This window comes from Sinohyriopsis cumingii, chromosome 14, assembly GCF_028554795.1.
Source record: "Sinohyriopsis cumingii isolate HCF-2022 chromosome 14, ASM2855479v2, whole genome shotgun sequence".
NCBI classification, from domain to species: domain Eukaryota; kingdom Metazoa; phylum Mollusca; class Bivalvia; order Unionida; family Unionidae; genus Sinohyriopsis; species Sinohyriopsis cumingii.
In genome coordinates this window covers 12104837-12131500 of record NC_142974.1, presented here as the reverse complement: position 1 = coordinate 12131500, position 26664 = coordinate 12104837, and the positions used below count along the sequence as shown (strand labels likewise).

General features: G+C 38.1%; 1 protein-coding gene across 3 annotated transcripts in view; it reads left to right on the top strand.

The window, feature by feature from the left end:
* Positions 1-26664, top strand: part of LOC149783254 (serine/threonine-protein kinase 3-like) — an 82042-nt gene that overhangs the window by 32811 nt on the left and 22567 nt on the right. For all 3 annotated transcript variants that reach the window (XM_089931485.1, XM_089931486.1, XM_089931484.1), the window contains 4 exons: positions 1228-1289; positions 3490-3627; positions 5945-6055; positions 6770-6848. In XM_089931485.1, coding sequence (XP_089787611.1) covers positions 1228-1289; positions 3490-3627; positions 5945-6055; positions 6770-6848 — 390 coding nt within the window. The remainder of the gene's footprint in view (positions 1-1227; positions 1290-3489; positions 3628-5944; positions 6056-6769; positions 6849-26664) is intronic.

Here is a 26664-nt window from a genome sequence, read left to right as displayed (position 1 = left end):
CATGACTATCATTCCACAATATTAATAGCAGTAGTATTTGGCATGACTATCATTCTACAACATTAATAGCATTAGTATTTAGCATGACTATCATTCCGCAACATTGATAGTAGTATTTAGCATGACTATCATTCCACAACATTAATAGCAGTAGTATTTAGCATGAATATCATTCCACAACATTAATAGCAGTAGTATTTAGCATGAATATCATTCCACAACATTGATAGCAGTAGTCTTTGGCATGAATATCGTTCCACAACATTAATAGCAGTAGTATTTAGCATGAATATCATTCCACAACATTAATAGCAGTAGTATTTAGCATGACTATCATTCCACAACATTAATAGCAGTAGTATTTGGCATGACTATCATTCCGCAACATTGATAGAGGTAGTCTTTGGCATGAATATCATTCCACAACATTGATAGCAGTAGTATTTGGCATGACTATCATTCCGCAACATTGATAGAGGTAGTCTTTGGCATGAATATCATTCCGCAACATTGATAGCAGTAGTATTTGGCATGACTATCATTCCACAATATTAATAGCAGTAGTATTTGGCATGACTATCATTTTACAACATTAATAGCATTAGTATTTAGCATGACTATCATTACACAACATTAATAGCAGTAGTATTTAGCATGACTATCATTTCGCAACATTGATAGCGGTAGTCTTTGGCATGAATATCATTCCACAACATTGATAGTAGTATTTAGCATGAGTATCATTCCACAACATTAATAGCAGTAGTATTTAGCATGAATATCATTCCACAACATTAATAGCAGTAGTATTTAGCATGAATATCATTCCACAACATTGATAGCAGTAGTCTTTGGCATGAATATCATTCCACAACATTAATAGCAGTAGTATTTAGCATGAATATCATTCCACAACATTAATAGCAGTAGTATTTAGCATGACTATCATTCCATAACATTAATAGCAGTAGTATTTAGCATGACTATCATTCCACAACATTAATAGCAGTAGTATTTGGCATGACTATCATTCCGCAACATTGATAGCGGTAGTCTTTGGCATGAATATCATTCCACAACATTGATAGCAGTAGTATTTGGCATGACTATCATTCCACAATATTAATAGCAGCAGTATTTGGCATGACTATCATTCTACAACGTTAATAGCATTAGTATTTGGCATGAATATCATTCTACAACATTATTCTGTGCCCTCTTTTTCAGGTATTACAGCATTAGAGATGGCAGAAGGTAAACCACCATATGGTGATATACATCCCATGAGGGTATGTTTTAATTTTTGATAAATAAAATAAATATATTATCTCTCTTGTATTTTATGTTGATATTTACAATTTGTCATTTAAAACACCATTAAATGTGGAAGTCATGACAAAGAAAAACAAAGATCACACTTGTTATGTTCAATGAAGCTGTTTATGGTTGATCAAAAGATGTCAGGTGTTGAAATGTTTTGTCATAGCATGAAGTAAGCATTTCTTGTGCACATAAAACCCTCCAATACTTGTCATGAAATGTGCATTTTCTAATTCTGTGTGCTTTCTACATTTGGCTCACCCTGCCATAAAGCCAAGTGAGCTTATATTATGATCCTGCTTGTATTGTGTGTCATCTGTGAGCAGTTATTGTTGTTAAGGGGTTTAACTCCTTTTTTTGAGTGCAAGGTAGGCTATACATGGTAACCATTAAAACTGGTGGAGAAAGAACCTGGGAAAACCCCAGGAAGAACCACCGACCCATGGGAAGCTACTGGCAAGCTTTCTCATGTACCCATAATGGCCAAGCCTGAGACTTGAACTCATGCAGAGGTCAGATGACATTGATCTGTAACAGTGAGCATTTTAAACTGCTTTGCTATGTGGGGCCCTGTGAGCAGTTATTATTTTCAGCTTCTAAAAAAGTCAGTTGACTGATTTCAACCAATCTTGACAGAACACACTGGCATGAAGGCTTTCCAATTGTGTACAGATGATGCCAGTCCACTCTCAGATATGGCTATTGTTACTAAAAATAGAAAAACATTTAATTGGCCTGATCTCAAAAATAGCTAAACAGAATTTGACCTAATGAAAGGGAAAGTATTCTTGCATGAATGCTTTTTCAGTTATAAACAGATGATTCCAACCTGCCATCAAATATGCCACTGTCACATAAAATAAAAATAAATTTTTATACAAAGGACATTGACATGAAGCCATTTAAAACTCAAATGACACAGAAACACATCGTGATTGTCAGCTTTAAGTGTATTCTTTAATAAAACCACTGGACAGAATTTGACCAAATTTGGCAGAAAGTATTCTGGTATGGAGGCTTTTCAGATTTATACAGATGATTCCAGCTGATCATCAGATACAGCCAACATTTTATGAAATGGAAAACTTTAAAATGAATTCTTCTCAAAAGCCACTGAATTGAATATGATGAATTTTCACAGAAAGTGTCTTGTTTTATAGGCCTCTAAATTTTATGTAAATTCATTTTATGTGATTCATTATCAGTTGTAGCCACTGTTGCTAAAAATAGGAAAACCTGTACCATCGTAGCTCAGACTTTTATGTCAACTACCCACGTATTCAACTTTTTGGTAGATGACACTAAGGTGAGTGATCAGAGGCAGACTGAGGCTTCTTTTCACATCAGTTCTATGGATGGACAATTTTCTCATACAGCTAACTATAAAGTACAAGCAATTAAAGGCGGTAAAGGTAATTTAATGAAGATAAAAGGAAAGAAATTCAGCCCAGTAGTTTTATTGTCATATTGTTGTATAAGATTCTGATGGACATCAACACATGAAAGGCTATTTAGTTTCCAGCCCATTTAGTGTCTTGCCCATTGCTCAGTAGCTGGCCCAGGCTGGTTTGGTTAGATTTTGAACCTACAGGTCACAGATTTTTGACCCAGCATGCTAACCACTGAGCTGTCACAGCTCCCACAAATAACATGAACCCTGAGACGAAATCAGACAAAATCTTCCTAATTTTTTTCAAAATGTCTACACAAAATGAGATTTTTCAGTATCTAGTGATGCTTATCACAATTGGTGGAGGGGTTCCACACATAACAGTAGAAGAAAAAATTAAAATAACTTAAATTTTAAGATGGGTATTTTATTTAGTGGAAAAAAGATTTCCAAAATAAAAGAGGATTCTTTCCAAAAAAAATAGAAAAATGTGTGACTTTATTAAAATTCTTGTTTGCTTAATGTTAAGTGAAAAAGGCATTCTTTCTAGCAAAGCAATAAGAAAAGAATTTGAGGAAGAAAATTTGAGAAGTTTAGTTAAACTGGGGTCAGGATTCTGGTATCAAATACCCTGCTATCAGAGAGTTCTGTTTTGTACACATGTAGCAAAGAACAAGACAATAAAAAAAAACATCTCAGTCTGTAAGAATTTTTATTCAAGTATGTTTCATCCATCCAGATTTCTGTGTAATATTTTTTATTTATCTTTTAATGAACAGGCCATCTTCATGATTCCAACCAAACCTCCACCATCTTTTAGAAACCCCGACAAATGGTCATCAGAGTTTATAGACTTTGTTCAGAAGTGTCTAGTCAAGAATCCAGAACAGAGAGCCACAGCAGCAGAACTATTGAAAGTGAGTCATTGCATGGCTTTTCAAGGTGTTTTTGAGTAAAATTATTTGTAACTTAGCACACATACACAAAGTACAGGGGAATTGTTATACTATACCTCCATGTTAGAGTCAGCATTGGCAACTGTAGATCATTTTTGTTTATGTCATTATATATGCAGGTTAGCTTTGCAGTCATCTAACAGTTCAATTTTTTCACAGATGATTCTTCTCCCCCAGTTGAAGGAGAATAACATTTCCAGCCTGAAACCAATTTTGTGTGCTCTAATCAATTTTTTTGTCATATTTATTTTAATTTGTAAGTAAAGGTCCAAACCAACTAATTCCATAATAATTTATCTATAAAAGATATACAACACGTCAATTATTTTATCAAAATTTGATACAATTTTATATACTGCCTTGGAATTAAGGCCAGTGGGATACAGAGTATCTATGAATCCAGCAACTTTCCTTTATCAGTCTATTCATCTCTCCATGCGCAATATCTATTAGCATGAACAAAAATCAAGTAAAGAGTGATTATTTGTATTAAAATATATTGAAACATTAGAGGAGAACTGAAGATCGCTATAATTTTTTTATATTGAAGTGATGATTATTCATTCTCTTATAAACTTGTTGAAGTGTTTATCCAACATATTACATGTTACATTTTGTAGAGGTTATCAAATGAACATTATAATCCATGTAAATTTATATGCTAAGGGAGGCAACTCAGCATTAGCTAAATGAGGAGACCTGATACTAGTTATCATAGATATCTACTAGTCACAATTGAAACAATGGCCAGTGCATTTTGAAAGGAAATCAGAATAATTTCTACCCCACCCAAAAAATAAATAAATAAATATTTCAGATGTTAATATAACTTTTCTAGTGACTTATAAAGAAAGGAAAATACAGAAAAATATAGCGTTAAAAACAATTAATATCTCGGGAGTTATGTTCTTTAGGTTGGTTATATGAAAAAGTATTTTTAAACTAAGTCATCAGCATTTTCCATGCTTTAATTTGTTGTTCTTTATTTTTATGCTTTTTGGCGATATCTAAACATGTACTATGTACCTCATCTTACTTGTACTGTATATATCTAAGGTCAAAAATAATTTTAAAAAATTGTTTTTCCAGTTGACCCACAGTCCATGTTTATCATTACTGACCAAGCATCTTTTTTCCCCCAGGGTAAAATAAAAAATAAAAAGTATATAAAAATATCCCAGATTGATTTGTGCATCAAATTGAGCTGGTTTTGCCCAGTACTTGAAGTGCTTTGTATATAATATATACTGATCTATATATAATGTTTAAAAAGAAAACCTACCTACCTACCGTAATTTTGACACAAGTGCAATAGGAAATATACATGGGGGGGGTGCCTAAACTTGTTTGTACTATATATCTTAACTTGTTCTATATATCTAAAATTTCTTGAAATATATATCTCAGTTTGAACTATATATCTCAGCTTGAACTATATATCTCAACTTGAGCTATATATCTCAACTTGAACTATTTATCTCAACTTGTACTATATATCTCAAGCTGAACTATACATCTCAACTTTCTTGAACTAAATATCACAACTTGAACTGTTTATCTCAACTGGTACTATATATCTTATTAGCACTATATATTTAAATTTACTTTTTGTCATTGTACATCTTATTTGTCACTATATAAAATTACTTGACTTTTTATATCTTTCTTGGCACAGTAATATTTAAACTAACTTGGCATTATGTATTTGAACTTTACTTGGAACTATGTATTTAAACTTTAGCAAATTTATGAGTTTTCTTATAATTTTTTCCAATGGAGATTTGACAGATCTCTCAACATTTTCTTTGTCTTTCCATGGTTTAAAACCTTCAAACTTGATAGTAATTTTGAATAGCCAATAATGATTGTACCTGAGGAAAACTTCATGATATTGTTGGAATTATTGTAAGCATGATAATGAAAAATATCAATTTGAGGAGAAGTGTTGAAAACAAAATGAAATCCAAGATAAAGATAGCCATTTAGTCACATAACTATATACTGATTTTGCTTTGTGAATCCAGCATGAATTTATCCTCAAAGCCAAGTCTTGTTCAAACAATGATATACTATTTGCCTTGTGATTAGAAAATGAATTTATTGTCAAAGCTAAGTCGTGTTCAAATAATTATATACTGGTTAAGAGCATGAATTTATCATCAAAGCCAAGCCTTGTTCAAATAAGTTTGTCCTGATGGCTTTGTGATTTCAGCATGAATTTATCATCAATGCCAAGCCTTGTTCAAATAAGTTTGTCCTGATGGCTTTGTGATTTCAGCATGAATTTATCATCAATGCCAAGCCTTGTTCAATACTACAAAGAATGATTTTAGAGGCAAGAGAAATTCAAGAAGAACAATCTTTGAACGCTTTCAATGGAGAAGATGAGGTAACATTCTCTCTTTATAAGACATTTTACATTCTTAAATGTTCAGGCCTGTGTTAACATTAGTTTTTTCTGTGTATGTAATTTTTTTTTCTTCACATTTTTTAACATTTTGGACTTTGTAATTTTGACAAAAAGCATGTTAGCAACATGAAGCAGACAAAGGAAATTTGGTATACTTTTTTCTATTTCTATTTTGATGACCTGAGTAGATTTTCATACCATTACATTCTTGAAAGTCCTTTTTCTTATATGTCGGTGGAGTTGCAGCTTTTGTTGAACATTACATTATATCAGTATTGTTAGTATCTCCTTTATGTCATCAGTGTCATATGCAGACCATCAGACTTATTGCTTCAAGCATTTCCATACCATGCTGCCGTAAGACTCTGCATAAGGAAATTAACTCTTCTCCTGCAGATTTTAGTTATGCCGTGCAAATCTGTAAAAACTTACAGTGGAATTAATACTGAATTTAGTGGAGATTATTTCATTCCATAAAACATTCCAGTAATACTGTATCAGCATGAACATGGATACTCTACCTTTTACCTAGAGGGGTTCAACAATTGCAATCTGACACCAGTTCATTTAAGACGGTATCCATATCGTGTCAGTATATATTCATGAATAGGCATTGATGCAGATTACTCTTTATTGCTAGGGCCAAGATAATGGCAGTAATTTAAAAGAAGCAATGTAATTATCATTCCATAGGGAGAGGATGAGGTTGAAGGAGGTACCATGGTACGGTCGTCAGATCAGGATGGCACCATGAAAGCTGGATCACAGGCGGGTAAGTCCCTGACAGAACTGTTGAATGTCCTGACTCTACCTATCCATGACCAGCTGTCTGTCACTTGTCTATCTGAAATTTGAATGGACTGCTAGCCAAGCAAAATGTGAACAGTTTTGTAAGGACACCTATTATATGTAACTTAGTCCGACTTGGAGTATATTTTACCACCCTAATATTTAGTTGCCAAGACAGATTACACTATGAAATGGCTGAAAAATTTAATTGCATCATTTCACATCAACTTTGCCTGAAATTTTTAATATTAACCAAAAATTGATCTCCCAATAAAGTGGTGAAATTTTCAAAAAGAAACAAATAAATTTCATGGAAAATTATGCGCTGATGAGGATGGTTCATTATGATGATGCATTTAAATTATTGCCAGAGCAGGTGAGTCTGACCACCTACATGCATAAAATGTCATTTAAAATAAACTAAAATTCTTCCAACAACCACCCCACATATAAATTATTAATAGAAAATTAATAGAAACTTTAAGAACATGCTGAATCTAGTTGGATAAATTTGATATAATCATTTAAAATTGTATATTTGAATTTAAATTGACAATCACCTATGTGCTCGAACATCAAGTCTGCATCTAACAACAAGCTTTCAGTAATGCCTGATGCGATGTCAAGCCTGCATTTACCAGCAAGCTTCATTAATACCTGATACAAAGCCAGGAATACTATCTGTCAACAGACCACCAAAATTGCCGTATATTTCAGATTGAGTGACATATGGTGATGGATTTATCAAGCATATTTTAGAATAGAGATAGCAATGAATTATAATGGCGTTCTTAGCAATAGTCTTTTTTTCTTTCATGAACATTTATTTATTAAGGACATTATTTTACACTAGCAAAATTTAATGGCAGTTGGATAAAAGATTATTAAAACATGAAATACATTGTTAGAGCCCTCAACAGATTTCAAAATGTTTGCAATATTATCAAATGAGTCATGTTTAGGCAATGATAGGATTGGTCAGTGGGCCGTTGGAATTTAAGAAATTCAACAAGTAACTGACAGGTGTGTGGAGAAACTGCTAATTAGTTATTACAGAATTATAGAGATCTTCAGACGTCACAGTATTGATTAGTCCTTTTCTTAAGGAGACATGAATTCATGTCTTCAGTTGCAGAATGTTATGGTCCACTTTAACAGATTTAAAAAAGATATATAATGTTACCTTTTTCCTTCCATCTGTCTGCAAAGTTTTGCAGGCACTGTGATGGGGCAACCATATTCCATCATCATTACTTGCATGAGATATCCATGTTCCATCATCATAAGTATGATGTGGCATCCATGTTCCATCACCGTCAGTGTGATTGGGCATCCATGTTCCATCATCATGACTTTGATGTGGCATCCATTTTCTGTCATCGTGACTGGGAAGGAGTATCCATGTTCCATCATCATGACTGTGATATGGCATCCGTGTTTGATGTATTATTGCATTTAATTAGAAGATTTTGTAGAGGGACAATTGATCCAAATTCATTATGAGAACACATTCTGTTTCTCTGATGGTTGTGTGTATCTGTAGAGTAGTAGTTCTTTCTCAGTCATTGGTGGTAATTGAATAGAAGCTGTGCTGTACACTATATTGTGAACCTTTTGATCTGGACTAATCTGGTTTTAAAGAACTAAAAAGATATTTGGACATGTAATACTACTTTATGGACACTTGTACAGGTGATCTTCTTGTAAGAAATTTGGAAAGTGTTAAACTTATTATGTACTGCAATATGTGCTGTTTATATCGGATTTAGTAGATGCATTAGTGATAACACTGGCATAGTGGTTAGAGTGTCCGCCTCGGAAGCGGAAGGTCGTGGGTTTGATCCCCGGCCAGGTCATACCAGAGATGTACAAAAATAGTACTAACAGCTGCCTCGCTTGGCGCTCAGCATTAAGAGGCTAGTGTTAGGACTGGTCAGCCTGGTGTCAGGATAATGTGACTGGATGGGACATCATGCTACATGTCTGCGGCATGATGCCCCAGTGCTAGACATCACTATAAGCTACCACACTGGAGACATCATAGTGATATGACTGAAAAATTGTTAAAGCTATGTTAAAAATCCAAATCACACACATACCATTTTCAGATCAAGAGAATCTATATATGGCAGCCAGTTTTATGAGACCCCAAACACCACTTATATAGAATCATTAACCTCATACAAGTGGTTGGCAACATTCTCATGTACACATGGGAGGCAAGAAATCACATGACAAGCATCATTCTGCCATGAAAGCCCCTCAGACCATAATACCTCGACTTTGATCCATTTTTGAAAATCTAATTTATGATATAAAAATGTTTATCTTGCTATATTTCTTTTTTTTTTAACATAAAACTTGCAACAAGGCATAAAAATAAAGATGTCGGGCAGCTAAAATATGTTCTTACAAGAAATGAATTGTAAAAGTATGCAGAAAATATGCGACATCACTTCCACAGGCAATAATGTTTTTTTCTGACAAATCATGTAATATAAGTTTATCAAAACATTTATTGAAAAAAAAATAACAAGGAATCATAGTATCTGACAACACATTTAAAGCAGTACAAGATTTAACAATAATACAAATCAAAAGCAGCATGCCTGAGAACAAATAAAAATAGCAAAACATAGTGATCACTTTAGTAAACACACAGTTTACTAAGGATACAAATTCATTATTTCTGTATTAGAATATTAATCCCTATTATAAAATCTTTAACTCATGGACATTAAATGAGTAGGTAATTAGGGTTTGATCATTGACATCTATGTTAAATTAGAAAGTATTAAGGGATTGATCATTGACATCTACATTAAATTAGAAGCTATTAATGGTTTGATCATTGACATCTACATTAAATTAGTAGGTATTAAGGGATTGATCAATGACATCTACATTAAATTAGAAGGTATTAAGGGTTTGATCAGTGACATCTATGTTAAATTAGACAGTATTAAGGGATTGATCATTGACATCTACATTAAATTAGTAGGTATTAAGGGTTTGATCATTGACATCTATGTTAAATTAGATGGTATTAAGGGATTGATCAATGACATCTACGTTAAATTAGACGGTATTAAGGGATTGATCAGTGACATCTACGTTAAATTGGACAGTATTAAGGGATTGATCAATGACATCTACGTTAAATTAGACGGTATTAAGGGATTGATCATTGACATCTACGTTAAATTAGACGGTATTAAGGGACTGATCAGTTTCATCTACATTAAATTAGACAGTATTAAGGGATTGATCATTGACATCTACGTTAAATTAGATGGTATTAAGGGATTGATCATTGACATCTATGTTAAATTAGTAGGTATTAAGGGTTTGATCATTGACATCTATGTTAAATTATAAGCAGCAGAGGGGGCGAATCCGACAACTTTTTAGACAAATTTCGATTAAGGCCTCAAAACGACAAATAGAGCCTTCCTTCGAAATCTCACTTTTCGAACAAAAAAAAAATAAAGTCTCCGTTTGGCAAATGGAGCCTTAGCGTTTTTTACTCGAAAACGCTATATTTCGCCACAACATCTCGTTGGTGTTTTCCCGTGGTAATCATCGGGCGTCCCGCGTCGATGTCATCGCCCCCTCTGCTGCTATGATCTTACAAACAGAGTGATCACTAACTCCTCCTCTTGTAGGTCAATTAGGTTATTTGACTGATCGGTAATTCTAAAATTAATTCTCGTTAAAAACCGATCATGGCATCGCATATAGACCGGATTAATCGGACTCTCAATGATCAAAAATCCCGGAGGGGCTGTTGGTGAAAACGAATAAAGGATATACCCCTGTTGAGCTTGATTTGATTGCTTGGTATCCACCTGGTAACTCCCTTCGATAACATCGCACACTAGATTAATCGCTATCACCGATGCAATATTTACGTTGTATGGAGCAATATGCCTACCACCATCTCCGTTATCGTATCTGAGGATAGTTGATGGGGGGGCGTCCGCGGGTGGATTCTTAGGCCATCCTAGTATGGTTCTTATTGAACTGTTATAAATATCAACCATATACCCCGGTGTGCTTATTTCAATCGTCGACGATAACGTCGGTTCATGAACCGTAATAGCGATTTTTGATTCTTTTCCTGTGATCGATTTTATCCTGCGTTGAAATTCTTTATTGATTTGCTCTATTTGGTATGACCCAGTTGGTATTGTAACCTCCTCCCAGTTTGGGGTCCCATCGGGTTTATTTGTCCGTGCAAAAACCAGCGAGTTATTAGGTTGTTGTCCGTTAAATGCGTTCGCTCGAATATTAGGCCAACTGTGATATATTCGCAATTTTGCCAGCGCTATTTCCTTCACTGGAACCGGCGACGGGAAGTTCACACTGAATTCGGGTTTCGTTGACGTTATTGATATCATATTTGTTTGTACCGGAGTGGTGTTCTCCGCGATCCGTTGAAGCAACTGAAACCCTTCGGGGTTCAGCGACATTATTATTATTCGTTGTCTTTAGTGTCTAATTTCAGCAACCAGGTGGTTCCGGCTTCCAGTTAAAAATCCTCGATTTTTGACATCGCGGAGCTATACAACTGGACCATCGTGGAGAATTCAACATCGGATACGAACAAATTATCAATCGATAATGAGATCAACCCGGATAATTTCGAGTACGCGTCGGATACTATTTGATGTTTTACTGTATACTCGTTGAGTTTTTTCTGAAAACACGATGATATCTTTTTAGTGATTGCGTTGGCGACTCCAGCAACTGTTGTCATCGCGGAGACAGCGATTGGAACAGCGATCGGGGCTATCGTGGTTACCGTGGATAAAATAACACCGGTGCCAGCTACTATACCCGACACCGAGTACACGACCGCGTCGATGGTGGTTATTTTACGACGGTATTTTTTTATTTTTGCACAGTATTGTTCGGAAAGCGTTTTTAAGTTCGCGGAGAATTCTTTTGCGGTATCGAATCGATATTGATGTGACGTCGGTGATACCTCTGATTCAATTACCCTGGTGGTCATTTTATTCTAAAAGAGCTAGTGTTTTTAATTACTTAGATTCGCTACAAATTCCACATACCATGTGATGTTTGCCCGGGTTAAATTTCCATCAACGGCATAAATTGTAAACTGTTCAGTTGCGTTCTTGTCTATAATTGTTGATATTGTATTGTTAAACCCGGATGAACTCGACGATAATATATTAAACTGCATCATTGAAACCAGTGTCATTCGATAAATGCCCTTAACAGTTGCGGTAGTATTTACTGTATTCTGTGTAGGAGTCCAATCGAATGATCCATGCCGAATTGTGTATACTGTGTTGATGATGTTCTCATGAGGGATTTTTATTTTTTTGAATTGCTCTGCTACTCTCGGTAGTCCGTCTTTAATCGCTTCAACATCAGTTCCGATTATTTCTATTCTCCGCAAATTCGCGTCTATATTATTCTTGTTCGCTGCAACCCTAGTAATGAGTATATCTATTTCCTGTATATGCGCGTCCACATTTTTTTTGTTCGCTGCAACCTTAGTAATGAGTGTATCTATTTCCCGTGTATGCGCGTCCACATCTTTTTTGTTCGCTGCAACCTTAGTAATGAGTGTATCTATTTCCCGTGTATGCGCGTCCACATCTTTTTTGTTCGCTGCAACCTTAGTAATGAGTGTATCTATTTCCCGTGTATGCGCGTCCACATCTTTTTTGTTCGCTGCAACATCAGTTTTGACTGTTTCTATTCTCCATTCATGCGCGTCTATATTATTCTTGTTCGCCACAATATCAGTTTTGATCGTTCCTATTCTCTGTTCATGCACGTCTATACTTTTTTTATTCGCTACAATATCAGTTTTGATCGTTTCTATTTCCCCTGTATGCGCGTCTATATTTCTTTTGTTCGCTGCAACATCAAGTTCGATTGTTTCTATTTCCCCTGTATGCGCGTCTATATTCCTTTTGTTCGATGCAACATCAGTTTTGATTGTTTTTATTTCCTGTCCATACACGTCTATATTTCTTTTGCTCGTTGCAACATCAGTTTTGATCGTTCCTATTTCCCGTGTATGCGCGTCCACACCCTTTTTGTTCGCTTCAATATCAGTTTTGATTGTTCCTATTTCCCGTGTATGCGCGTCCACACCCTTTTTGTTTGCTACAATATCAGTTTTGATTGTTTCTATTTTCCGTCCATGCGAGTCTACATTATTTATGATCGTTGCAACATTAGCGCCGATTATTTCTATTTCCCGTTCATGCACGTCTACACTCCCTTTGTTCGCTGCAACATCAGTTTTGATTGTTTTTATTTCCTGTCCATACGCAGTGATATCATTTATAGTTGTTGTAATCTCATCCAGCTTGGTATTTTTTTTACCAAAGAATTTATCAAAGTTGTCATCGATCCTGTTAACATTTTTTCGTAACGTGTAAAATTGGCCCGACAGCGTTGTAAACTCCGAAATAGTATTTTTTATTGTTGCAAGATTCGGTTCGGTTACCGTCGGGGTCCCGAAAAAACTAGCGGTAGTGAGCTGTATATCGGTGATAGATTTTTTCACCTCGGTGGCAGATTTTTTCACCTGCGCGTCAAGTTTGGTCACCGATCTATCCAACCTTATAAAACCGTCTTTGACTAATGTTACCGCCGATATATGTTCACCCGGTTTGAGTCGTCCGTCGCCGGTATACAGCGCGATAGTGCCCTCGGCGGCGTCACGCTGTCGTGTTAAAACGTCATCCAGGGACACATTACCGGATTTCAATTTACCCTGGCGGTCTTGAAATACAACTATTTCGCCTGGGTCAACACTGGTTAAATTCAACGTATCGGCGATTTCATCCTCGATTAGTTTTTTTATGTCATCGGTGGCGAGCGTTTCCGTGGATTCCTTCAGCGCCGAAACCGGTCGTCCCCAAATATCAATCATCGTTATTGTAAAAAAAAACGGCGTTTCTAATTAACCCGCCGGGCCTCTACGACCCCACTAGTGTATTCGTTTACAACTACATGAGGTGGTTTTCGCGATGATGAAATCGCCGCAAGTACGTTTAATACCTCACGGCCACATATCGGCGGGTCGCTTAATCGCTGTGTTGGCAACGTGGAATAAAACGCCCGGGCTGAACACGCCCGGACATACCGCATGAACTCGTTTGGCGGGGCTAACCCGTATGAATCAAAATAGACGATCGCGCGCGGATCAATCGCGTATGCAACCCAATGAGTTCCCGCTCCGGAGGACCCATCGAGGTTAATTATGCCTGTTTCAATATTCCTTGGTGCCGCCGGTAATTGATCCCTCATAAAAACACCTCTGAAGTTTTTTATCGCTAGCGCGTTTGCGGCGTCTATTAAATCAAAATTAGACATTGGAGTCATAGACTCAGGAGTCATTGACTCCCGAGTCAATAAACGGTTCCCGGTAGTCTTAGACCCTTTCCCGAGTACCATGAATACGGGGTTCCCGGTAGTCTTAGACCCTTTCCGGCCACGGGTCGTTTTTTTTTGTAGCCTTTCCCGGTTGCCTTCTTCAATGCCATCCCCGCCGCGGTACCAACGGCTCCTAACGCCGCCGCCTTAGCCACTGCTGGTGCGGCCGCGGCAATCAACGCTGGAATCGCAGCTAACAGCGGAAATATCCCACCGGTCTTTTCCATGTTTTTAATCGCTGCGGCCGAGAAATCTACCTGAACACCCTTTTTATTCTCCATCGCATTATTGAAATGTTTTATTTGACGCACCGTCAACGATATCTTATGATTACCACCTGCCATCTGTGACGGCTTCAGCGTTATTGTGGTCCCGCATTGTTTAGCCGACTTTGATCGTAATTTCTTGACTTGACCATCAGTCAACTCTACACTGACGACACTATACGACATTTTATTGTAAACGCGTTTGTGCTTTCAATTACATGTTTTCCACTGGTGCATCAATGATTCTCATTCGTCCACCAACACCTTCCAACAGCATTGATTTATCGCTGAGAATGACAGCAACCGCTCTATATTCGGCAATACCACCAGGACGTTGCACACGAGCTCGGAAGTGTATATCAACGACGGATTGTCTCGTTAAATCGAGATGTTCCAACGAAAAATAATAAATCGGATACAGGTTTTTAAAATCAAGTTGTGATATTTGCAAACCGGTGTCGACGTTTTGATCACGACCCATATATGACAGCAATCGATGATACACACGTGCGATATGGTTGTCACCGTAATTGAGTTGTATATCCTCGGATGGTTCCTGCTGTCCGTTTATTCTCAACGAGACCTCATTGACACCGATTTGATCAAATATCATATGGCTGCGTTCTTGGGAGCCTAATCGCGCCTTATTCTGTAGCGCTACAAATATATGACGCGGGGCTGAAACACCCTGTTTGGATGCCAGGTGCCATGTAAATATACCATCCATATTATCCTCTTTAGCATCAGTGGTTACTGTGAGCCAACTCAACAGTGATTTACCACCTGTCTCCATGAATGAGAGTAATCGCTGTTCTGCGGTGATTGATGGGGTCATTACTGGCATCCACAATACTATATTCTTTATATTGACCTTACCGTCGGCAACACCAGCATCATGCCAGATTGCATCATTATCATTGCCCTTTCGCACGAGTACTACTGTATGCTTAGCCCCATAGATGACTTTTCTGACGTTTCTGCAGAATCCGAATATATGATGCAGTGGAATCGCGCATGAAAACTGTCGGCGTTGTCCTTGCAACATCCCTACTCGTGTTGCAAACCCTAGATTGTAATTAGTAATAACATTTATGACATCGAAGCTCCCAGCTGGTCTTACATACCCGGCCGGTGCTGGATCAACCGCGGTGGCATGTGTTGCCTTTACCCTAGAAAACTGATTGTGTTCAGCGTTATCGGTAGTATCCTTCGCAAACATCATAGACGGACCAGCCGACCTTGTATAATCATCTGAGTATCTCGCTAGCCCGATTATCGTCGTTGCAACATCAACATCGCGTTCTATTGATTCAATTTCTCGCCCGTCAATGAGATATTTTGCGCTCTCAAATAACGCCATTACGCCGTTGTTGACAAAACCAACTCGGATAGTCGGGTTGTTGTCGTATGGTGCATTATCGGCAGCATTTGTCACGAGTTCCCCCTCAATTTCGATAAACGCTTCACACGGTAGAAAGTATTTACTGGTATCTTGGACTTGAAGTTCAATTCGCGATCGTAGATTCGGTTGCGTTGCATAATAAGAATAATATTGATAATCACGGACAGAATCATCCCTGCGCACTGGGGCATCCATATCAAACGCGGGATCAGCGGTTCGCGCAAACATTTCTATTATTTATCATGTTGATATTTTCAATTGCGATTTTTTCGTCGTAGACCACTTCCCGCTATCGCGTTCATGAGCGCGTTAGTGGATGACTCAGCCGCCAACGACTCTAGTTTTTCTTCCACGGCGTTATTTATTACTTTACTGACATTTGCAGGCATCACCGTCGTTGATGGCATCACCGGTGGTTTCTGTTTTTTTCTCCTGGATTTCACCAACGACATTAGTTTGTCCTTTGCTGCAGAAAGCGCCTTTCCGGCAACATCTCCAATGGCACTAATACCCTTATCACGAATAACATCAATAGCCTTCATTCCTAATTGTTTGGCTAACGGCGCTACTTTTGGAGCCATTCTTGTAAATAACCCCGCAATGGTGCTACCGAGACCATCTCCATAGTACGCGCGGTAAACAGGCAATCGCGAGTTTACCACGTAGACGAGTACTGGTTTATCATGGTTGTAGTGTATGATCATCCTTATTAAAAACACCAGTTTTCCAATTAATCATCCACGAGTTCGTCTATGAGCGTTCGATATGAATTAATGTCTATGATACCACCTGCAAATAACCGCTTGCAAATATCAGCGGCCTCATTGATTATTTCCGTAGAGTTATTTCCGGCTCGTTTTCCTCCGATTAATACCTCTAGCCGTGATATATCACTGAGAACACTACCAGGACAGGTAACACTAGCGTTTTCAACTAGACCACTACCACTTGGATACCCCTCTCCGCTTGTTTTTTTAGAACCAGCTTTTTTTTGACGTTTTTCTCGGACTTCTCCTTTTTGTTGTTGTTGTTGTATATCATAATCATCAATTCCCCTTCTAAATTCTTTATATCCCAATTCTTTTGTATCCAAGCGATCAACCCCTCTATTCGTTTTATACAACCAATTAACCCAGTCATCTCGTTTTATATTACTGTTTTTATACTCGTCTTTTAAAAAGTCTTTTCTTGAATGATAGCTTTGAGCGGCAAAATTACCAAAAACCCTATAATTGTCGATTTTCATTAATTGAGGTTGTTTTATTTGTGCTATAGCCCCTTCAGTGAGTTTATCTATAAAGGGGACTCCTTTTTGAGTGGAAATTTTTTGAAGTTCACCAACATCACCCTGTTCAGAATCATCAATATCAGCTAATCGTTCATACTCTCGTTGGGTTTTTATATCACTGGAAAGTTGTTTTATCCGTTGCTGTGTTTGTTCTGTCTCTGCTGCTATCTTTTCAAGCACAGGAAAAAGAGGCGCCTCTTTCCGTTCGCCCTCCTTAGGAATATCCCCGTATATTGCTCGTTCTGTTGCAGCTGTAACATCCTTAGTCGCTTTAGTTACCGGGGCAAACAGTTGTTCGCTTCCAACAGTAAAATCGGTTTGTAGTTGCTGCCGCGTTTGAAGTTGTTCTCGGACCCTGTCTCGTAACGGTATGAACTTTTTAAGCGCCGCTAGCCGCTCTCTGGCTAGCCGAGTAGTAAGTGATTCGCCTACCATTATTGCAATTGCGAAGCAATTTCTAATTTCTCGCCGGAGGCTCCGTCTATAATCCTTCTAATGTTTTTGATCTTACTAGAAATCTCCCGGCGTCGTTCATAAACACGTCCGAGTTTTTTTCGTATTATTTCAACGGCAGTAAATAGTCCAATGAATGCATTTGCGTCATTGTGGTACAAGTTTTCATTAATCGTATGTTGTAATCGTTTTACAAAAAAGTACTCGCGGGCCAGGGTAAAACGCCCCCGTTTCAATTGTTCGTTAATAATCTCATAATCGGATAATATTTTTTCACTGTCGAGACCATCAGATAATTCAATTCCTTGATTTTTTAATTTTGAAATCTCGGCTAATATATTATTGATGTCTTCGATATTCATTATTCTTATAAAACATCTTATTTCTAATATCAAAAATATTAATAAAAAAAAAATGAACCCCGTGTATCAATCCCGAGGTGTTTAATAATTCGTTTTCTTCCGGAATGGACAATTTATTGTCAGCGCCATAGGCGCCGGTGACTTCGTCAGCGCCATAGGCGCCGCTACATATGAAAATCGAATTATATGCCCGGTCTTTTTTGAGATTGCTGTTTGATATACTCGTTCTGCTACTTTTCGTATTGAGGCGATACAAATGTCAAAGTATCTACTGGCTTCATTCATCGACTGAAATATTTTTTCCTCGTGAGTTGTTGTATCAAATGACTTTACGGATTTTGCTTTCTTTGGGTATTTACCGGTTTGGCCTTTTTTGGTATTTTGACTCTGAGAGATGGCTTGCAAGTTTATAAGAGAATTATCAGTCTTATTATTATTAATATGATCAATCACAAGTCCATTTTCGATTAATCCGTTAAATGCTTCAAATACCACCCTGTGAACATGGTACTTCTTCTTTCCGGCACCAAACATCAGATACCCCTGATTACTTACGGTACCAACCGGCTTCTTCAGTTTGCGGTTTCTAACAATGCCGTCGCGAGATGCCTCGTAATTGACGAGCACAGGATGCGGCTGAAATTCTTGGTCCATTTGTATAATAATACTACTTGTCTAATTTATTATTTGGTTTAATTATGAATCTTTCAACGTAGTCTTGGGGGGTTTTGATGACGAAGTCGGCGGTGGGGTCAATGACGGCGTTTTTAATTCGCTTGTCATAATAGCGTTTTAGTTCCCTGTATCGCTTTCCGCCACAATTGATACACAACTGCGATTTTCCTCTTACACCGACGTGACAAACCAAGCACGGGAGGGGGCCAAGAGAACCATTACGAACGCTTTGTAAATGATACCCGCAGAATTCACCTCTACATGATTTATTGCACGGGGTTGTCGACCCAATCATCAACCATTTGCAGTGATTCATTATACTATATTCTTTCATTTAAATACTTGTTTTAATTATATGGATGAGTTCGAGAGATTAGCAGCAATTAAGCCCTGGAAAAATATTAAGTTCAATCTTGATAGAGTCCTCAAGGACACACCAAAAGCGTTAATAAACGATAAAACCCTGTTGAGTAAAATACGCGATTGTATCGATGAATTCAAGCGTGATGGTGCATCTCATAGTTGGTCAACATTTCGAATTGATGGTGTTGTTGATGCTACCATGAACGACAACCGCGCAGCAACGATAATATCACAACTTGACGGTAAAAGGTATTTCTTCAGAGTAAAATTCATTGTCCGGGTGGAATCAGGTAATTGGATCATACGTGATAAATTTGAACCAGTTCTCAGCGACATGAAAACAGTCACTGTCAGCCGCGACTCCAAGCCGGGGCTGTTAACCGGAATTGACAGACCATACTATGAACGAGCGTATCCTGAAACAGCAGTTGTTTATGGAATATACCCGTTAAATAAGAAACCTGATATCGGAAAACTGAAACCAATGAAACAGTCAACGGGGATAAATTGTGTAGCAGAACGAGTAATAGAGCATTTTACAAATGCGTGTCAAGGAAACAAATTGACTGATTTACGACGTAGCAAAATTAACCAGTGGGAACTAACCGTAAAAGAGCGTGGAGCAACCATCAGCGACATAGCGAGATTAGAAACGTCGTTGAGATTTCCAATAACCGTTACAACGATAACCGGTGAAGTATTATACGAATCAAAGTACAAATCAAATGGGGCCCCAATCAAAATTATTGATCATAACGAACACGCGTGGACGCCCGCGATCACAGTGTTTCCACGGGATAGAACGGTAAAGTATATACCCGAAGAATTCCTGGGAGAGAACGGGTTTCTCGCGGAGAGGAAACTATTTGATGCTATTGCCTACTTGTGTAAAAACGACCCTGTATCAGTGTGGTTACTTCGCAGCGCTGAAAACGATGCGGATACCTTTGATCAGTTTGTAAGACCAAACGGTGAATTATATCGCACTGAAGCGTTTCACAACAAGATGAAACAAACCGCCATGGAATTTGAGGAGCATGATGAACAACTGCTAACAAATTGTTTTACGATTCCATCGGTTGTAGCTCATGTTGCAGCAAGGAAAAATGCGTGGAGACCAACGCGCAAGGAATTTCTGCCGGATGTACAATCCAGTTGTTTGGAATACTATCACGGTGGACTATGGAACACTGAATACAACCGCGACGCTATGATCTCGGTTGATATGGTTGCCTGTTATCCAGCGAGTTTTCTCGGGTATGGATCCGCCGCTGAGTACTTTAGACGATTTGGACACCCCAGACATGAAATGACTCGTGTTGCTATTAATGGACCACTGCCTGATTTTGATTTAACCGGATTCGCTCGCATAGTATCATTCGAATTCGCGGCAGGACTCCATCGCTGTTGTTATATTTGGATCGGTAGACACATGGCTGAAAAGAAGTGGCTGCCAATAGCGCTGCTACGGTATATGATTGATTGTAGCATGCTTGTATCGTTGATTGTCAGTGACGCAATAATATCATACCGGGCGCAGACTGAAGTCTGGTTACCAGAACCAGAGCGTCTAGATAGCATAATTGACGAGTCCAGAGCACACATTGATGCCGACGAGGAATATATCATCGAATGGTCCAGGAGGATATTCAACCAACGAAACTGCGAGGCAAAAGATCTCGGTAGAAGAATAATTGGTAAGTTCACACAAGGTGGAAAAAACTGCGACTACAAACGATATTGCTCACGGCTGATTATAGATGACGCAGAATATGATTTCGTAATCAAGGACGCAGTGGCAAAAAATAGATACGTGAACTGCAAAACAGCTTTTTTGTCCAATGGAACAAAGTTGGGTACAGTTGTTACCTACAGCGATGGAGACAGCCCGGCATATCCACATTTGAGGGCGTCTATGCTGGGTTACGCCGCTATCAATTTATTCTCGATGATAAATAGATTTCCCGACACCGCGGTTAGAGTAGCCGTTGATTCATTTTATATAGACGTAGCGTATAAGGGAAACGTAGCCGGGTTTACTAGTCCGGACGAGAGTTGGGGTATATGGAGAATTAAAAATGAAATACGACGCGATTATTCCCCGTCAGCAGATGTCACCGTTGAAAATAATTACTTACGCGGTGATAAATTGTCAGAATGGTCTAATGCACCACCGTGTTCTGATCCAATTTGTAGACATAAAACAGTTTATTTAAGCGGCTGTGGCGGGTCAGGAAAGACGACTCGGGCAATTGAATTATTTCGAACGCGGGCAAGTATAATCGTGCTTACACCGACCCATAGACTAGCGCGAGAGATAAAACAACGAAATGTTGACGCCGTTACTTATCACAGCTTTTTTCGATACAGCGGCGGTGAGTGGACTCCTGATCGAATGGGTGAAAAATTTATTCCTGGGGTTATCATTTGGGATGAGATATGTACTGTTTCGTTAGATGTTTTACAAATGTTTCTTGATTGGTTGCTGCTCGCGAATACAGCGGTGATCATGTGTGGCGACCATGGTCAACCACCACCATTTGTCGGCGAGGGTCCACATGATTGGTTAAAGGGTTTTGTGGACTATTATGAAGAAACCGATACTGATTACCGAGCACTTGATGAACAACTGCGCGGGGTTAAAAAATTAATCAGATTACAGCCGGATAGAGTTCAGTGTGAAATAATCCGCGAGGTAATTCCGGAAACGCCGTTGAATGAATTCTGGGAAACATGGAGACCAAACGATTTGATTGTAGCGAGTAGAAAGATAGTCAGAGACACACTTCAGCGGAAGTTGTTTACGTTGCATAAGGAAAAGTTTCCAACGCGTCCAGTGCCGTTATGTTATAGACCCGCGGACACACGGCGGCAGAACATTGAAGTTGAAATTCCAGCCCCGACAGCGTCGGGGACAAAAAAACAAATTCTCGTGCTGAATGATATTGTGCTCGTTGATATCGGTGTCGTCGAGGACGCGCTACGTGCTGATAAATCCCCGTGGACGCTAGGATACGCAACAACAATACATTCCTCGCAGGGACTAACCATCACGGACACAATTGTTTGGATGGTTGATAATCGCATCGAATGGTCGAATCTAGTCTATCTTGCAGTGTCCCGAGTACGAAGGATAAATCAGCTTCGAAGAATTGTTATTGACGGAGTCAGTGACGGAGTCGCTGACAAGGTCAGTGACGACAAAGTCACCATCGATGCAAGCGTCATTGATAGAAAACTCTCGGGTTACCGCCAACAGGATAAAAAAAAACAGCGGCGTTTTGATATTGATGCCGAATTAATAATTGAGTTACGACAACAACAGAATAATCACTGCGCGAGTTGCAATTGTATAATGAGTTGGCGTTATTCGGATAAAGACACTCGCCAATTTACCGTGGATAGGATCGATAACAGTCTCGGTCATGTCAAAAACAATGTGAGGTTGACCTGTCTTGAGTGCAATAGACGCAACGGCGCTAGTTAAGACCACGTGGTGGCAATTGAGTATCGTTAGGTATCACTTGTAGTTGCTCGCGTGTAAATCCGCGCTGAGGAGCAGTTGAATCCAGTCTATAGATCGGTGATCTACCAGTTGATCGTGTTATCGTTGATATGTTATGTGTGGTAACACTCCAAATAGGATCAGTAGCCCTTTTTTTACCGCCTTCAAGCTCTCCTGGTTCATACAGATATCTAACAGTGACATCGCCGAGAATCGGCTTGGAAACGCTATTTATTTTTGATTTTCCGGGTATATACTCGTATTTAATCGCGTCGCTGGGCTTCATGTTGATTGCTCGGGTAATCTCGTTATTTAACGCTGCAATTACACCTGGCAACCTTTTAACCCATTCACGAGATCGTTTTTCTTGGATGAATTCCTTCGCGTATTGATATCCAAATAACCGTTCAGCGAGAGTCCGATTGAATCGTTCAACAATTGCCTGATCACGATGTAGTGCAGTATGACCTCGTCGTATCGCGACGCTATGATGTTTCAGCGTTGATAAAACAGCGCCGCGAAATTCACTACCGGGATCAACTTGTAATAGATTTGGCCAGCGCAGAGGGCCTCTTCGATAAATTCTTTCAAACGCAGCGGCTACTTCAGTTGCTGACTTTGTTTTTAACGGCTCCGCTTGTTTGTATCGACTCGCAACATCAACTACGGTTAGCGCGTATTTGTAACCGTTGTCATGCGGCAGAAATAGTATATCAGCCTGATGAACTTCATTAGGTACGCTGACATCAAAGCGCGAGAAGTTGATTTGTTTAGGCGGTGGTAGATAGATTTGCCATATAGCCTGTTTGGATAACCAATTAGCCGCAGTGGTCTTTGTTACCTTTGCAGCGCTTGCAAGCTTACCAATTGCGGCCTTCCCCTTCCAGTATCCTCTCGGAGAATAATAGATGGAATCCATGTTGTTATTATAAACACTATCGTTTTCAATTACCAGCGCGAGAAGCTCCGCTTCCAATCATTAATTTACCTTTCATAGCCGATTTTACCAACCATGAGGCCAATTTTTCTTTGACGGATTTATCAGGAATAGCATTTAATGCGTGAATTAATTTTACATCCGCGATATGACGCTGTTGCAGATCGCTACTTTTGTAGTAAGCAACATCATGAGCATGACACGCCTTATCGATAGCGTTTATTGGATACTCACCGGGTTTGGGCTGATTTTGATCATCGAGTCTAATATCTAATCGTGTTCCGGGGCCACAGTAGTTATATCCTGGGAGGTGTTTTTCTCCTGGATACTTTGCCCACGGTGTTCCGGGGAGTTTTGATAACTTGGCTGCAATATCACCTCCTCGCTTTTTTTTAAAACATCTCCGGGTCTAATAGAAATAAATCTAAATTTCTTTGTACCGCATTGTACACACTTACCAGTAAGCGCCGATCTGTTATTTCTTGTTGTAGCGGTTGTCATATCATTTGTGCCAGTACGCACTCTACACTTCACACAATATAGATCCATAATTTATGTATAGAAATATGAATATAATTGATTTTTCGGCGACTAAAACAAGAGAACCAGTTAAGCATGTTGCAGCGTTACCAAACTCGATCCGGATGATTATCATCGGACCATCTGGATCCGGCAAGACGCAATTGTTACTCAATTTAATAATGAGATGGATGAAGTGGGATAAGTTGTATTTGGTTGCTCCTAGCGTGGATGATCAACGATGCTACGAGGTGTTGAAAGATTTCAACGAGAATGCATCAGCGATCGCTAAAAAAAATGTTATTGAGTTTATTACAGATATCAATGATGCACCAGGTATCGATGATATTGATGGCGACGTTAACAATCTAGTCGTGTACGATGATGTTATGTTAGATAATCAAAAAAACCCAGCTAGGATATTTTCCAGAGGCAGGCATAAAAACACTGACGTGATATATGTCACTCAACGATACACTCAGATTCCAAAAGTAATTAGAGACAACTGTAATATTCTTGCTGTGTTCAACGGCGTTGATACACACACGCTACGAAATATTTGGCAGACATGGTGCGGCGGTGACATGGACTTTAATGTTTTTCGAAACTTTTTTAGTCATGCTCAGTCGACCCCACATGGATTCGTAACGATAAATTTACATGATCCTCGCACACGATATCGTATCGGACTTGACCAAATATTCGGTTAAATTGTAAATAACCACTTAGCAGCAGAGGGGGCGATGACATCGACGCGGGACGCCCGATGATTACCACGGGAAAACACCAACGAGATGTTGTGGCGAAATATAGCGTTTTCGAGTAAAAAACGCTAAGGCTCCATTTGCCAAACGGAGACTTTATTTTTTTTTTGTTCGAAAAGTGAGATTTCGAAGGAAGGCTCTATTTGTCGTTTTGAGGCCTTAATCGAAATTTGTCTAAAAAGTTGTCGGATTCGCCCCCTCTGCTGCTTTATAAGGTATTAAGGGTTTGATCATTGACATCTATGTTAAATTAGATGGTATTAGGGGACTGATCAGTTTCATCTACGTTAAATTAGACAGTATTAAGGGATTGATCATTGACATCTACGTTAAATTAGATGGTATTAAGGGATTGATCATTGACATCTATGTTAAATTAGTAGGTATTAAGGGTTTGATCATTGACATCTATGTTAAATTATAAGGTATTAAGGGTTTGATCATTGACATCTATGTTAAATTAGATGGTATTAGGGGACTGACCAGTTTCATCTACGTTAAATTAGACGGTATTAAGGGATTGATCATTGACATCTACGTTAAATTAGACGGTATTAAGGGTTTGATAATTGACATCTACATTAAACTAGAAGATATTAAGGTTTGATCAATGGCATATATGTTAAATTTGTAGGTATTGAGGGATTAATCAATGACATCTACATTAAATTAGAAGGTATTAAGGGATTGATCATTGACATCTACGTTAAATTAGTAGGTATTAAGGGATTGATCATTGACATCTACGTTAAATTAGTAACTATTAAGGGTTTGATCATTGACATCTACATTAAATTAGTAGGTATTAAGGGTTTGATCATTGACATCTATGTTAAATTAGTAGGTATTAAGGGATTGATCATTGACATCTATGTTAAATTAGTAAGTATTAAGGGTTTGATCATTGACATCTATGTTAAATTAGAAGGTATTAAAGGTTTGATCATTGACATCTATGTTAAATTATTAGGTATTAAGGGATTGATCAATGATATCTACATTAAATTAGTAGGTATTAAGGATTTGATCGTTGACATCTACGTTAAATTAGACGGTAATAATGGATTGATCAGTGACATCTACGTTAAATTAGACAGTATTAAGGGATTGATCAGTGACATCTATGTTAAATTAGACGGTATTAAGGGATTGATCAATGACATCTACGTTAAATTAGACAGTATTAAGGGATTGATCATTGACATCTACGTTAAATTAGACGGTATTAAGGGTTTGATGATTGACATCTACATTAAACTAGAAGATATTAAGGGTTTGATCAATGGCATCTATGTTAAATTTGTAGGTATTGAGGGATTAATCAATGACATCTACATTAAATTAGAAGGTATTAAGGGATTGATCATTGACATCTACGTTAAATTAGTAGGTATTAAGGGATTGATCATTGACATCTACGTTAAATTAGTTAGTATTAAGGGTTTGATCATTGACATCTATGTTAAATTAGAAGGTATTAAAGGTTTGATCATTGACATCTACGTTAAATTAGTAGGTATTAAGGGTTTGATCAATGACATCTACATTAAATTAGTAGGTATTAAGGGTTTGATCGTTGACATCTACGTTAAATTAGACGGTATTAAGGGATTGATCAGTGACATCTATGTTAAATTAGATGGTATTAAGGGATTGATCAGTGACATCTACAATTAATTAGACGGTATTAAGGGATTGATCAATGACATCGATGTTAAATTAGATGGTATTAAGGGATTGATCATTGACATCTACGTTAAATTAGACGGTATTAAGGGATTGATCACTGACATCTGCGTTAAATTAGATGGTATTAAGTGATTGATCATTGACATCTACATTA